We start from the raw sequence: 16,458 nt of genomic DNA, 5'->3' as shown, positions 1-16,458 counted from the left end.
CAAAATGCTCAAACGCCCAAGTGATTTGTGACCAGTAATTAGTAATCAGGCCAATCGATGCGACCTCGTTAGAGACGTCTTCGATTTCGATACGCGCGTGTCTCAGGCGCGGGGGCTTCGGGGTTCGAACATCCCTATTTGCAACGTGAACTCCGTCATTTTGAAATGATCATTCTAACTCTAATATTCAGTTGCAATTCAATAATTGTGTAATCAGTGTTCCGCGTTGCGGATTTGCGAGAAGAATCTGTGATGATCTCCCGCTGAGATGGTCGCGAAATTAGGTCATTCATTCTCGTGCGCGTGGCAGTAGTCGCTATAGCCTGATTTATCGCGCCGCGATCAAGCCTGGTTCCGCAGGCTTCAACAATCGCATCTGCAATGGGCCCATCAGTTCACACTATATCATCGCTTAACTGAGCAATCGCATCTCCATAGGCGGCTTCGGCCTGGTGTGCATGATGTCATCGCTGGCCTACATAATAGCATCTGCAATAGGCCTGGAGTGAAAGATATCATTGCTGGCCTATGGCCTAACTATCGCGTCTCGGGCCTAGCATGCTTTGGCTCCTATCTCTCGCTGGTTTGGAGACAATGCAGGCGAGTTTACGCTAATTAGTGATTGTTTTATGTCATATTGATTAAAAAGCGACATCGCGAAACTGAATAACATCGAATCGCTGCAAACAGACTTTAACGTGCGAAATTGATTCCCGCGAATACTTGAACGTAACGATCATAAGATGTGTATCATGTCTCGAGTTCTGAAATACGACAAAGGTTTGAAATCGGTGCCATCGAGTTCGGACATTTTGATTTGCGAAAACTGTAGCCGAGACTGCGTAATACGCGCGCGTATTTAATTGTTCGCCAGAGATCAGGGACTCACTAATTGACAGCACTCCCGGACTCTTTGGTAAAGCCTATCACACGCTTAAAATCGTCGATACGAAGATATTATATGATCGCCATTTGCACATGTACTTGACCCGAATTCAATTGATGCTATATTGGTAAATTTGAAAAAAATCCAAATCCCCCTAATTTTTCGGCTGGCTACGCGCCTAGCATGTGCTGAGAAGCACCATCCTAGATCTCCTCTCCCGACCAGGCGCCCGCGCGATTTACTTCCTATTCATAGTTATTACTCTGAGTATGGTCCGAATTCCGTATTTTAGAATTCTCTCACCAACATGTCATCAAACTATCCGTTGGGGGCTGCTAGCATTCTGGTTGCATTCTGCGATATGACGATAAGGGTGGCGCGAATTTCTTCACTATCATAAAGGGGGAGTGTCTAAAAAGTTTGAGAACCATCACTGCTATATAGTGATAGTACTAACTTAACTTCCACTTATGTTGGCGAATTAAGACGTTCTATCGTAAGCCCACTCACCTATCATTTGGATTATACTATTGTGCTTGGTTTATAGTTTTATACCATGGTATAAGTCCGAGGTATATTCTCGCTTCGTTGACGACGGGTGTATATTCACACGCGTAAGTCACGGGTGGTACACAGGTGTGAATACACAACTTTTTCGATTGCATGAGCTTTCGTAACCTACCTAGACCTAATCCTGTACTATAGGATTAGACAACGCTTGCACTCAGGCAATTTTGAGAAACCTCTTCTTAGCAATTGCTCGACTATGTTAATCACGACCAGCTCCCGGGAGGCTATACTTCCATCGTTTACCTGGCCTATCCCTCTTGTATAGTGATACCATCATCATCATCATTGGTTTTCGGGGCCCACAACTTGATCTAATGAAAAGCTGCCTCACTGGACGCCAACAAATGGTTGCAATCTCAAACACCTTGTCCTCACCTCACCTGGTACCCTGTGGTGTACCTTAAGGCTCAGTACTTGGACCGGTCCTCTTCACCGTCACGTCAACGACGTCTTTGAAACCTCCTCATTGAACACGACACTGTTCGCTGATGATAATCACCTCCTCTCTTCCGCATCTTCGACGGCAGAGCTATGGATGCCCTGACTGGTGACCAAATGCCCAAAGTGCACCAGTGGACGACCCAAAATAACCTTTGCATAAACGCCTCGAAATCCCGAATGCTGACAGTAAATTCAAAAAATAACCTAACCGTTAACATCGCTGGTCAGCCCGTTTCCAACACAGATAATGCCGAATATCTCGGGGTTTTATTGGACTCGGACATGTCCTGGACAATGTTCCCTTTAAGCTGCGCACGTGCGCAAATGCGCAGTGCTGAAGCGGTCTCTGCGCACAGAAAATCTGAGTTGCGCACAAAAAATCCGAAGTGATGACTTTTTTTTTAGTCGTCACGCACCGTTGTCCAAGGGTCTGCGCAGTGAGTTGGTGAGTGTGCGCAGACTTTTCAAAAATTAGAGGGAACATTGGTCCTGGAAGAGTCATATTCAGTCCCTCTACACTAAATTATCACCGAAGTGCGGCATGTTCTAAAGCCTTCGACGCTTCATGCCAGCCTGGGTTCTTCTGATACTCTTTAAATCAGGGGTTCTCAACTTCCCTTGTATAACGGGCCGCATTTTAACAGCAGAAGACGCTGCGGGCCGCAGAACAATATTAATATGTATTTGTGGGCGAATGTTAGATTTAGGCTGCTGTAGCCTATTTACCAGTCGTATACGGGCATTTAGTACGCTTTTATGCATTATAATGGACAGCGTTCGTAGGTTTGCAGCTGCTGCTAGTTGTGAGACGATGTATCTTCTAGCGGCACAAGTAAATCCCTTCACGGAGCGTGCATTGCATTCGTTGCTATGTCGGTATTTGCAACTTCAAACCATTCCACCAGAGAACCGAACTCTCTGTTTCAATGCGTGAGCGAGTCAGTATAAAATTTCGGTAACTTTTGCGTTACGGAGGCCATTAGCACATTGAGCTGTGAGTGATATGAGAAGAAGTCTGGTGTTCCGGGCCATTTCCGAGCAAACCAATCAACCATTCTCCTTTCCTTCAATACCTGGGGCCCTGCAGCAATAGTTACAAAAGTCAGCTTTGTCAGTTTGATATTTTTCGCTAGCCCCCTCCCCGCGTTTGCCCAGTCAGCATTTCCTCTACATACATGTCCACTCTGATAAATTTCAACCAGATAATTAGTTATGCAATGTCGGTGGATTCGACCAAGGCTGGGTTAAAGTAGTCTGTGCGGCAACTTTTTTAGACACACACCTCTTTGTGATTGTGATAGGGAAAAATTTCGTGCCCCCTTATCGTCATATCACAAAATGCAACAAGAATGCTAGCAATACCAACGGCTAGTTTGGTGGCATGGAAGGTTATGACTGTTGATGAGAGTATACTCAAATATAAAATTCGGACTATACACAGAGCAATAATTATGAACTGGAGATAAACTGCGCGCAGCGCAAAATTTTTTTAGTTGACCGCAGCTTCGCGCCCCCTTCAGATGCTTTCAGGCCCCACGGGGCGCGCACCCAGTTTGAGAGCCACTGCTTTCAATAACAAGTAGGCCTAATGAAATGAAACAGAGACGGTGCAATAAAAGAGCTAAGTATCTAAATCTATTTGTAACAATACCGTGTCAGTAAATTGCTTTTATAATAAAAGATGTCGCGGGCCGCAAAATAAACGTCTGCGGGCCGCATGCGGCCCGCGGGCCACGGGTTGAGAACCCCTGCTTTAAATCCTTAGTCCAACCAAAGTTACAATAAGGCATCCTTTGGCCCTAGGCCAAGGTGGGTGTCTGATTTCATAGACTACTCCAAATCGCTTCGACACCTTCCTATCTTTTCATTGCATCGCATTTTGTGGTGTATTGAACTGATAAAATTGCTAATGAACCAATGATGATGATACGAACAGGATGGGATCGTCAAAAGTAGGTTGTGAGCTTCAGATCTAGCGAGAGATGATGACTACCGCTAGATGTCAGAATGGGGAACAAGTGCTACCTACGTTTTCTATGGCGGACGAAACGACTGGGAAGGATGTATACTGTATACCTTCCCAGTCGTACAAAGTACATTGTGCAATGAAATGTCGTATTTATGTATTCCATTCCAGATAGCTACTTAATTCTTATTGGAAATCTACAATACCTGATGTTTGCGGTGCCCAAATATATTTGATCCTCTAGCCTACGAAAAGTATAGATTATACATTATATTTTGTACTCATTTATTTAGGTCGGAGTTCATACATTCGTATTACATGAATGCGCATATACATCAAGGATATATCGAATGCCTGTAAGCAAGGTCGCCACAACCCGCTATCACCCATAAATCTACTCACATCAGTACTGTGTTTACAACAATTGATAATAATGCAAGGAGGGATGAGTTGTGCCCTGCATCGTAGATCTTGAAAGTTGTGTGTTGCCCGACGATTTGACCGAGTTCTAAATTCTGAAGAAGGCGTCATCTATCTTGGGATGATGCACAATGCTCATATATAAATTGCTGGAATCAGGACCGTCACTTTTTGTAGTTTCTTTGTTGAACTTGTTTACCTTATACGTCCGATAAGATGCTACAATTAAGTCAGGGTTGTACAGTTTGCATTGCTATCTTCACAGAGATAGGACCGAGTTCGTGTAACGTTTGGCGCTTCGGGCTATATAGACATTGTCGTAAAATGAAATAGAGCCAACTTAACTTATTTCCTGTCGTGTCTTTGTTGAGTCAATTTAATTTCCAAGAGTTAAAAATATTATTGTCTGTATCATGCTAAAGAATATACGAGTTTATTTCGCTGAAGTCGTTAGAATTACACTTCGACCCGAAATTCCAAAAACAGACCGGATGTTGCGCTGAAATTGGGCTCAATTCGATATTATTTGGGCGCCATCCCGATTTGATCGCATCATATTTTCCATCTCTTTTTGGGCATTGGATTTCGTGATCCAAAATTACAGGTTGAAATATGTAACAAGCTTCTAAAATAGCGGGTCTTGCTTGCATTGCGCCGGAAGATAATCTAAATTTCTATAGTTTTTGGAGGGCGGTAATTACGTAAGTTGATTCGATGCACATGATGTAATATTAGTAATTGAAAGTGGAACGGTGCTCATTGCCTGGAGGTTTGTTCAGCGCCTTGCGATTTCAACGAATCGAACATTAGGTATAGAGATCACTTCAACTTGACAACGAAAACACGGTGATTTAGTAGAAATCACAAATAACCGTGGCAAATTTACCAGTTCAACGCGCCTCTCAACTGTCATTGTGAAATAATCGTGATTACTGGTTTGCTATCGCGTTATCAATAAGAAGGCAAAGCGCAGGTTCATACGCGGTTTATTGAAAAGCATAGGAATACTCAAATTGATCTGCAATTATATGTAATTAAAGGCGGTATGTAATGTATTTCGTAGCGGCACCGCATGGAAGAGGGTTAATTCTCCAACAAGACGCTATGTCATTCCATGTGATCGTTCAATTTAAAGTGGAATTTCTCGTGATACATAAGCTAGTCCACTCATTCGGAAGAAGGGCCCCAGGCTATAGATGAAGCGTGGTTGATAAACGTCGATTTTAAGGTGTGGAGATACCGTGTTCGTGGTGTATGCAAGAATCGCGCGGGAGAAGTGGCGAGTAGGAGATTCTCTTTTTGAAAACACAGACTTCCTCTATCAATAATTCACCAAAATTCAACAGTTCCGTGCTCGGATCATTCGAAGGAGCAGTGCAAGAGACAGGGATGTTATGATATTAATATTTCACTTGGTTTCAGAAAGGTATAGAACATTAGTGAATAGCTCATCTTCAACATTGTGTGGCAATATGAACGGAGCTCAGGTAGCAACGGTGATTTTGATGTTTTTTGGATTTATGCTCACTTGCATCTCTGTCGGAATACCTTATTGGGAGAAGAGTGACCCTTCTGACACAGTTAACGACAATATCGTCAATGTGAGTATTCCTAATAGCAATTTCGTGAATTGAAAGTGAATGTTGAAATTGAATTGTTGTTGAAATATTTTTATGTAGATAACTATTGATATGCATTGAAAACTGTTAGCTATCGCTACAAACTTATTATAACGTAATCAACACTCCAAAAGACGACATACAATTCTTGAAACAATACTCGAAGCGATCTGGAGGTGTACTATGTCGCCGTCGCGCCATTATTGCGATTTCGAAAAACGCATCTACACTCGCGGATTGTAACAGACTCCGCTCGGGTCAAAAATTTACAGTGGTGTAACGCGCTTTCTCTGTAACCAAATTGCATGTACTCATAATTCTATAGAAGGTAAAAACGTATCTAATCAAAACATAATTCCTCCTTGAAACCAGTATTGTCTTATTATAGTTGATTTATATGTTCAAGATTATTAATGTGATCAGACTCGTTGACAAGATTTGCAGTTAGATTGCCAATGTATGATTTGAAGCCGCGGTAATCGTACTGATCTGTGGAGAAATAAAAATAATATAATATGCACATTATGAACAATGCTATTAGTTGTCCCACCATTAATAACGTAATACCTTCACAACCTGTAGCATTTTCTGTAAATCATCCACCCGGCGACTTTTTACGGCATATGACGAAACGAAGGTATGCGTTTCATGATTTTAATCTTCATATGGTTATGCAAGTGTATCGGATCGAATCAATTCAACCAGTTCCTGATGTTGTAATTTCAATACACTTGACCGGGGAGCTAAAGAGTCGGATTTCCGTTTACGCCAGTATTTCACAGTGTAACACCATAGTGTCCTAAATGGTGTGGACACAGCGAGATTGAACGGCTCACTGCATTTGCCATTTGGCCAAAGGCATTTTACGGCCATTTTTGACCGGCTTGTCGAGCGCTAAATTTGACAAAATAGGTATCAATGGAAAGCTCACGCTGTACTTATTACGAAAATATAAATTTTATGCTCTCGACGCCCTGGAACCCCCCAAAATCAGCCTCAAATTTCGCATTGTGATGGAGTTTAGCATTGTGACGCAACAAGGCAGTATGGACCTTTCTCCTTAGCTGCAGTCACGTTTTACAGCTATGATTGTCACGTCACAATGCCAAACTCGATAATGCAAAATTCGAGGCTGATTTTGGGGGTTCCAGGGCCATGAGTAGACTCAAATTTATATTTCCGTAATTAGTACAGTAGCAGATTTTCATTGATACCCGTTTTATAAAATTTAGCGCTCGGCAAGGCGGTCAAAAGTGGCCGTAAAATTGCCTTTAGCCAAATGGAAAATATGACGTTTTCCGAATGCGGTGAGCCGTTCAATCTCGTGTCCACGCTATTTAGGACACTATGGTAACACCACGACGCTGCCTCCAGGTGAGGTTTGATGTGTGGACTCATGCCTTCGGGGAATGACTTCCGAAGGCCAAGAAATAAGCTAATTACAGCGCCACGCCAATTGTGATGGATTTGAATCACAGATCGAAGAGTTGTCAGTCTCGATAACAGCACAATATTCTGAATCAGAAAATCGAGGGATGCTACAAACCCCATTCGCACCTTATACAAATCCACCCCTAGAATATAACATGAGTATACATCTGCTCTATGAAACCTGGCTACGGATATCTCACACACTCACGTCTGTCCGTCTGAGCATTGAGCAAGCACAACCCATTTTACAAAAATATGAACATAGCCATTTTATATTACAGCATAAAGGTCTATGGCTGAAATGTGTATCATACAATACCGGAAACTGGGAGTGCGATGATTATAACACATTTTTCTTGGGATTGGAAACTATGCTTCAAGCTGGTTGGTTTCCATAGATAATTACGGAAGTATCATGATGATGTGATGATAATAAAGTCGTCTTATGTCTTGTGTAGCTCGTGGATTCGGGGTGACGGCAATCGTGTTTGGCATAATGGGAACGGCACTTGCGATAATCGGTATGGACGGCGTCCTAAATTCCGACAACAGTCTGAAGGTTCGATGATGAAAATCCCAGAATATTTCAACGAACACTGCATGACGTTTCTCTTGTATTCATCAGAGACGTCTCCGTTTGGTGGCGGGCGCAGTCGGTGCGCTGGGAGGCTTGTGCATTTTGGCTGGAGCATCTTGGTATGCCAATAACATTCATCAAAACTACGAATTTGAGACGGCTCGACTGCTCACCAGCCAGCGAAATACTCGAAGGTAACTATAAATATGATTGCTGGTCTATCAATCAAACTCGTGTGAAGGCCGTAACAGGATCGTGTTAAGTACACAAGCATAAGCGTGCTCACTGCCCAGTGGCCATGCTACCGTCTTTAGTTATATTTCAATGCGATTCATTAACCTCTTGGACATGGCCAATCAATGCAAGCCAACGCCATATGACTGGACAACATATTATGTTCAACAATCGCTATTACCAATTAATGTCCTGTCAAAAATACGTTGTAAATATACGGGTGGAAAATAGGTGTTGTTACCAATTTTCGCAATGGGGCGCAGCGTCCGGCGTCGCTCTCTGGTACGCAACTCGGCCTGTACAATTACACCCGTTCTAGTTGGTGTAAATGAGCAAAATGCACCATTTCATATGGAGATATATCGCACAAGTGTAGTGGTTTATGTTTACATGCAGCCTACTAGCGTTTACTCGAAACCCTAATTCACGACAGCCCTTGGATATATATTCATATGACGTGGTGCATTTATCTCGACCGACTGGAACGCGTGTGAATGCACAACGTGGTACCGGAAAGTGTCGATAACTTATAACATTACAGTATAGGGCGGAAATCAACAGATTAAACAATTTTCGTGTTAGTGTGGTATAATTCAACCGTCGATAGTTCGGTACTGATGTATCTCATTGGCCCTATTGGCAATTGTCCAATCGGATTCATTCCAGCGACATTTTTTATGGCTAGCCACGAGACAGCAAACAATCAAGAATCACCAAATTTCAGCTTTCGGTAGGCCTGGTATGCGTTCTGAGGGAGATTAAGACACGGACCCTCAATTCAGATAACCATTGCGCAAATGATGCCACCGGTACATTGAATAATCTAGAGCAGTGGTTCTCAACCTTTTTGTCTTCGCGAACACCTTTCGGACCTTCACGGACCCCGCAGACCCCCCACGAAGTTTTAGTTCAAATTTAACTCAATTATCGTGCAAAAGTCATCTGTCTTGAGAAAATGATACCTGTAGCCTTAGTGATAAATATTTCTTGCTGTACATTTATTATGGCATCCCTTGTGCCATCAACCAGAGATGAGATAAGAGAATAAGCGGTCAAGCACGAGTAATATAATCATACACATAGCTAAGAAATGACGTCATACCTTACTACTCTACAGGGAATCATCATCATAACACATACAATAAAGCCACGTAACAATAAGCATCATCAAAATGACTTTTCTTAAAAATAAGACCATAATATTCATGTAGAAATTGGGTTGACTTCTATTATTTGAAAGAGAATTCCGCAACTGCATTTTATGCAATAAGTGGTCGTGTCTTGAAAATCCACGTCTTCGATTTGACATGAGCGAGTGCCAAATATCCATTACCACAAATATAGATCGTGGCGAATGTAATAATTATGCGGAACGCTTCCGACGACACATTTGGGTACGATCGCAACAAATTGACAAACAAGCCTGGTCATTTTTTATCTAGCAGCTTATCTTGAAGTTATCATGGAAAAAATGGTTATGTAGTACAGAAAAAAACGTTTTCTTTTAAACATTTCGAAGTCACCTTGATCGACCTTACTCCTCCAATTTTTCTTTCCCAAAATCCCCAACAAAACATCTCCAAACAGCAAAATGTTTGTATCAGTGGGCTATTGGCAATTTAGCAATTAAAATGAGTCTGCACAGTAGGATATTTCGTCTCAGAAGGCCACTCTGTCGATGTGACCTCTGAAGTTTTACTAGTAATGAAGCGTCTCTGCCTCGTGATTTTCCTAATTTAAAAAAGTACACATTAGGTTGTCAAATATTTTAAGGCTTCGCGGACCCCCTGAAAATGTTTCGCGGACCCCCGGTTGAGAACCGCTGATCTAGAGTCTCTTGGAGGTACAGAACTTCAAAGTACACCCGTTAGGGGTATAATATCGTCAGCAACTCCCCCTGGCGAGTGTCAGCCGAAAATAGTCGGGTTCATATTCAATTAATTCAGAGTCATAAATTCATATTGAATGACCATGATCTGTAAACGGGGTATTTTGTATAGGCAAATTTTTGGTGAAGCTCTCTTCCTCGGATGGGGCGGTGGCTTCTTACTGATCGTCGGCGGAATCATCGCTGTCTGCACCGCTTGCGGCGGAGACGACGAAGACAACTCCAGAGGATACGTCTACCGGCCTCCAGTAAACAAGCACAGTCAGGAGTATGTGTAAGACACGTACGTGAGCGCAATGAACTGCTCGATACACACCCCGAAAGCTCTGTCGAGCTTTCTGGCGAGTTACAAACCACAGAAACAAGCATCTACAGTACAATCTCTCCGTCGTATTTTCTATGGATAATGGATATATTCCTGCTCTGGACATTGCATCATTTTCGCAATCTATCCGTTCATATCTCCGCATTTTGACTGTCCGCGTTTTGGGTTTGATTTGACTTTGGATTTACTGACCAATTTAATTTCTTTGTATGCTAAATAAAATGTTGACCGACGTCGATGAAATCTTGTTAAGCGGCTTTGCCTTTTGGCAATCATTACCTAATGATTTGGACCGGGTGACAGTCAATTAGCCTTACCGCACTGCGTCGGGGAATAGGGCTTAGTTACACCCATTATCCTTCATTGTTTTCAATGTACGGCGGAAGGTGGTGTCGTTCCACTTGGCTACTGAAGTGTTGGAAATAGTTACGGGAGAAGAGCAAGGGGATAGAGTGTTAATAGCGAAGTCGAGCGCTATTACGGTCTATTGGATTTCTAAGAGCTTTTTACCCTCTTGACTCATTTTCATTTGAAACCATTGAAACGCGCTTATAAGCCTGTTTCTTAGTGGGATGGCAGCGAGAGAAGGGACCCCTGTGGAGAGAAGCTGGGTTTTATCCTTTGTGATAGAGATCGAAAGCGCGTGAGCACGAATTTAGGGCGTCGTCGACTGTTGACTTCATTCGGGGTATTTGTTAGTTGATAGTGACATAGCGCGACAGCTTTGAGGAAGCTGAAGTATGTTTGAAGACTGTTAACTCAAGGGAGTATACTGTATCGTTATCGTTTACTAGGCTCTCAATATTGTCTCAAGGGCGAGATTCCGTTAGGATCCGGCGGTTTCTGAACGTACAGGATTCTTTTCATTCTGAATAACTAAATACATTTTTTATAAATACAACTAGATTATTTTGAGATTTAAATACTGTTCATTGAATAAAAATGGTGAACGGAGCGTTACAAGTATGTGGATTTGTGGTCACAGTGATCGGATGGATAATGGCGGTTATAACTTGCGCGCTGCCCGTATGGAGGAAAAATGATTTGGAAGGTAAGGAAAATCGAATGGCAGCGGTTTATATCAAGACAAACTATTAACCACTGTACGTGCAACGCTTCAGGTGAAGTGATTGAAGCAATTATGAGAACCACAGGCCTGTGGGTTCAATGTACGTATCAAGCGACTGGACATTGGACCTGCAACGACTACGATTCATTCTTCCTTGGACTTCCCGTCCCATTACAGGTCATTTCAACTTCTAAACTACATTGGATGATTTTGTAAATAACCATATTCGTCTTTCGTTTTGCAGGGCGCAAGAGCTATGACATGTCTCGCCATTGCGCTTGGCTTCATCGGGATAATCTTGAGCACTTTGGGATTGAACTGTACGACGGTCGGAGCAGACAATCCCAGGATGAAAGCTAGACTGGTGAGTAATCATCGTGTGATTTATCTATCACGTCGTCATTGCGTAATCGATCACCCAGATACGATCCGCTATTTCTGCCTTTGACGTTGTGGCGACTAAAAATCCAGTATAATGGCTCAGTCACAGGAATAGGATCTATATCTTCACACGATTGAACTATAATAATGATGCTTAATAGTGTGGGAGTCATTTCGGAAATAGCTTGCCAAAATATTGCCAATTATTGTTTTGTGCGTCGTGTCTTGGCGCCTCCCGTGATCATCAATTCGAAAATCGGAATATATCCAGGTGGATTTTGTGTGTACAAGCAATAAAGAGATTCGACCTGTTTATGCGGGTAGCGATTCACAACCCAAGGGGCTTGTCAAAATAATACCGTAGATTTCGCTCACGTAGGCAGTTACAGTGAATCATCCATGCGAAAACATTGTAACGCAATAATGTGCTGCCGTCTCAATCGATGCTATCTCACAAAGGATGTTTTCATGGTTACCACAAGCGCGAGCTTGAGGAATGAGGAGTTGTTTTTTAATCGGACTACTTTGAAGTGACGTTTCGCATCGGAATTGTTGGACATGTCAAGAATTTCCACTGTGCAATGGAGTTGCACATAATCCAATGCACTACAGGACGATAGTTTCATGTTCTACAGTCTATATCAGTGGTTCTCAACCGCCGGTCCGCGACGACATTCCTGCCGGTCCGCGAGGAATATTACAATTTTATACTTTAATTTCAAGATGCAATGTTGAAGGCTTGTCCTTTGATAAAATAAATAAAACGACTCAAAACTTCGTGAGGTAACATTAGGGCTAGAAACATGTTCGATTTGACTTAAAGATCAAGACGTTTCATTTGACGACATGCGAGCGACAAATACAGAACAGATACGAGCTCACTCATCGCTAAACAGCGCAGTTTGATCATTGGTTTTCGATTCATTTATTTTGTGCAGGACCGTAACTGGGGCACCCCAAACCGCCCAATTGGAGAGGGGCCGAGCTTGAAAAGGGCCCAAAATTATTTCGCAAATGAATATAAATCATAGCGTTTTATTTAAAACTTTTTCCAACATTTTTCAATTTCTTTTCGGGCTTGCACGATTTAGTGTTCCTAAATGTCTTGCTTATTAGGTGCCCTTCTCTGAGAAATACGCATGATTTATAGGCATTTCGGCGTCAGCCATTGCCGCACCACGACGTATCCACACATAAAGAAGTTTAGGTTAACATAGGGGACTCCGAAATTTGGGCATAAAATTCGACTGCGAGAAAAGCGCTTCAGTCGTAAATGATCGAAAATTGTCGCCGTTGTCGCCGTAAGCTACGTAAACTCCCTGCTTACGCTGAGTAGAATGGATGTGATCACAAGTACAGGTGAAAATATCAACCCAAGTGTAGGGTCTTGGGGCGAAGCCCCCGGAAGTTTGGCGTATCGCCCTGTGGGGGCCCCAAGATCAACGTTTTTGGGGGTGGGCTGACGAAGTGCTTTTTCGGCCCGGATTTGCGGATGGCCGGTATAGCTGCTGTAATGTGTTTTCTTGCGGCACGCACTGTATTCGCAGTTGCCGGAGTAGCCTGCGTCTGGTGGCAGTGGGCAATGAGCAAGGTAGCACGACAAGGTGCTTGGTTTGACTCAGATACTCTTCTTCTCTTGATATTGTCGGTCGGTATTGAGTTGGCGTGGCCATTTAAACCCACGGCCTTTGGCGCGAAAGACTGTAAACGACTCTCAGCGGTAGCACGTTTATCTGGACAAGGCAATTTTACCTCGACTTGGCAGACTCACTACCATAAAATCCCATGGATGCCATCATGAATATTATTAAATACGAAAAAACCCTCCAAATGTCACTCTCTAGCATCATATAATTGCCAAAAACGGTTGCATGCTCTACATTTTGGCTTCATTTCAATTTTGACAGTTCACCGGTCCGCTAGGCATTTTTTGAAATTTTACCGGTCCGCGAGGCGAAAAAGGTTGAGAACCACTGGTCTATATTACTAATATGACCAAATAGTGCAGCCCCGTAAAATTCATTGATACCACAATCGGTTGGCTGTTTGTTACCTAATGCATTACACTGAATTCTTATCATTTGTAGGTCGTGATATCAGGTGTGCTTCACCTGGTCTCCGGTGTCGCCGTGGGAATAGCCGTCTCTTGGTTCGCAGCCAATGTTCTGAACGACTACAACAATCCTCTCACCAGTTCGACCGGTGGAGTACGTTATGTATACGGTGACGCCCTGTTTGTCGGATGGGTAAGCTCGTTATGTTCCGTGTGCCTGTCGACATGTATTGATTTTACTATTCTTTACAGGTTGGAATGGTTATATTGGTACTCGGTGGAGCCCTGATGTGTTGTTCTTCTTGGAGCGTTGACGACGATGAAGATGACAGAAGAACAGCATACGCCTACAACCCACCTAAACCCAAACACTCCGGAGCTGAATATATCTAATATGGATCATGCTGCAGCCGTTGGGCCTCGACGACAATGCTTGTACTGGCCATATTGCACAGCCCGTTCTTCGATGTTGCCGCACGAAGATCGACTTATACGCTACCTTGATCACTTGTCTCTTCTTTCGATTCAGCGACTCCAGCTTTGTTTTCATAGTTTTTCAACACATCCGTTTGTCTTTTTAATTGCGTTTTGTCCTAGCCTCCTTGTTCAGGAAACTTGTTGGCTACCTTTCTTGCTGGTTTTATTGAGAGTGAACTGCGTCTTTATTGAAGTTTTTGAATAAAGGACATCGAGGAATACTGGCATTTTCTTGGTGATTTAGGTTGGTGTCATATTAATTATGTCCGTAGGTGTATTATCAAGCGACGCGCAAGCATCTCATTGTGTACGTCATAGCTTTTCGTGAGAGCGTCCAGGTGTTTCTGTGCTTGATCTTCGGGGTAATACAACCAGCGATTAGGACAGTGCCATATGGAAACGCGGTGCTTTTCACTGCCGTAACATGTCGGATAAAATCATTACTCTTGTGCCCGACGATGATTAGTTTTCACGAGACCAACTTACTGGAACCGTGACTTCAATCGCAAAGGGTGCTGTATGCTGGTCAAAACTAGAGGTCGACCGATATTGATTTTCACAGGCCGATACCGATATCATAGGCCGATATTAATATGGAAGGAGCAGAGAACAATTTCACCAAAAATATTATATATTAGGCAAGATGGCACTTGTTCATGCCACAGAAAGCTGAACAACAAATGAGAAAACTGAAATTGAAAAGAATTATTGCTTAATTGTGAACATTCGATGAAATTTGGGATAAGCCAAAAAGCAAAATATGATACAGAATTGCAGATCAGTTCAGAAAAGATAGATTGTAATGCAGGCAGCATAGTTTCTCTGCATGCTCACCCAGCTAAACTCGTCCTGCAAGAGTAAATCTGTCATATATCGCCCTTTGCGTCGTCGATTTCTTAAGATTGAAAACACGGACCACTGAATTTCCGAAATTTTTGAATGTTTTATAAATATAAAATATCGGCCGCGATATCGGCCTTCATAAGCCGATATCGATAATCGGGAAACAAGCTCTAAATATCGCCCTCGATAATCGGTCGACCTCTAGTCAAAACTTGCTTATCCAGTATCAGTTATATTAAGAATTTCATCATTTCGAAACACCACAAGACTTCGATACAGTGACAAGATAGGAAGGTGTCGAAACACCTTGCAGCCAGCCACCTGGGCACAGGGTTACCAATTCGGTATCGTGATGAGAATGCGCGCTAATTACTGTGAACTAATCGTTGGTTTTATCTATCAATTTTGGTCGACGAGCGCGCGTTTACAAAGGGCCATTATTGCGATCAGAGCGTATAGGTCTTAATCGTGTTATTGGGGTGATGGTCGTCAGATCGGCAGATGACGTACATAGCGTTATTCCTGTGAACCGTGTAAGCGCATTTGTAGATGGGTTAGGATATAATCTATCTCACGGAACGGCAGAGATAGTTTGTCAACTCAAAAACTATGACGTACCTTGCGTAGGTGTTAACATTGCGCATGGTGGTTATAAATAAAACCAGCTAAAATACAAGTCTTCAACTACCATCAAGTTCTCCATTCCTACCAGTTCGTCATTGCGCAAGAGATATGACGTAGTGTTGGTGAGCAACCCATCGGTGTATTGTTTTTTCACAAAACGGGTGTGGAGCGTTCATGATTCCGCACTCTCAAAGAGCTGACTGATTGTATGACGGTCCAATTTGCTGAAATCTCACACGCTCTATAAGAAAAGTGAATCAGACGTGAGGCAGGACGAGTAAAAGTCTGCTTTTGGCTTTGTCTCTTTAATTCTCTCAGGTCCTAATTCAAAAATGCTCAATGAACTGTGATCTATGAGTACGCCGCCTCCTCGATCTCTCGCACGAAGTTCAGTTAGTAGCCGAGAAGGTGGCCCCAATGCATGATTGAGCGAAGCAAAGTATTTCCGACCGTCAACGTTACAGTTCAATGGCATGTCGTGTCGGAATTCCAAAAATTACACCACGCGCCTCTATTCTAGATGATTCGGATGGAGCGTTTTATCTATTAACTTACTAGCTTTTCATTCACCTCGAAGGATCGCGATCCTTTGTTATAATGTAAATGCTGATTTGCGCATGCATATAGTGGTAGGGATACGGATTAAAAAGATAC

General features: G+C 42.8%; 3 protein-coding genes across 3 annotated transcripts in view; 2 read left to right on the top strand and 1 right to left on the bottom strand.

The window, feature by feature from the left end:
- LOC145458845 (uncharacterized) overlaps positions 1 to 14,711 on the bottom strand; it is a 49,809-nt gene extending 35,098 nt beyond the window's left edge. Inside the window, exon 1 of the mRNA XM_080337345.1 lies at positions 14,701 to 14,711. The gene's annotated coding sequence lies outside the window, so the exon portion shown is untranslated. The remainder of the gene's footprint in view (positions 1 to 14,700) is intronic.
- On the top strand, positions 5,676 to 10,600 carry LOC145458848 (claudin-1-like). The gene is made up of 5 exons (XM_080337349.1): positions 5,676 to 5,884; positions 7,615 to 7,717; positions 7,792 to 7,892; positions 7,959 to 8,104; positions 10,145 to 10,600. Exons 1-5 carry the CDS (start codon positions 5,678 to 5,680, stop codon positions 10,308 to 10,310), a joined length of 723 nt encoding a protein of 240 aa, XP_080193475.1. The 5' UTR covers positions 5,676 to 5,677; the 3' UTR covers positions 10,311 to 10,600.
- Positions 11,231 to 14,556, top strand: LOC145458849 (claudin-7-like). The gene is made up of 5 exons (XM_080337350.1): positions 11,231 to 11,408; positions 11,479 to 11,603; positions 11,671 to 11,790; positions 13,895 to 14,053; positions 14,113 to 14,556. Exons 1-5 carry the CDS (start codon positions 11,300 to 11,302, stop codon positions 14,251 to 14,253), a joined length of 654 nt encoding a protein of 217 aa, XP_080193476.1. The 5' UTR covers positions 11,231 to 11,299; the 3' UTR covers positions 14,254 to 14,556.
- Positions 14,712 to 16,458: the final 1,747 nt, after the last annotated feature.

This window comes from Botryllus schlosseri, chromosome 16 (genome assembly GCF_051294905.1).
Source record: "Botryllus schlosseri isolate E-star chromosome 16, Bs_hap1, whole genome shotgun sequence".
In the NCBI taxonomy this organism is placed as follows: domain Eukaryota; kingdom Metazoa; phylum Chordata; class Ascidiacea; order Stolidobranchia; family Styelidae; genus Botryllus; species Botryllus schlosseri.
Note: the sequence above shows the minus strand (reverse complement) of the source record. Positions and strands in the feature narration are given on the sequence as shown.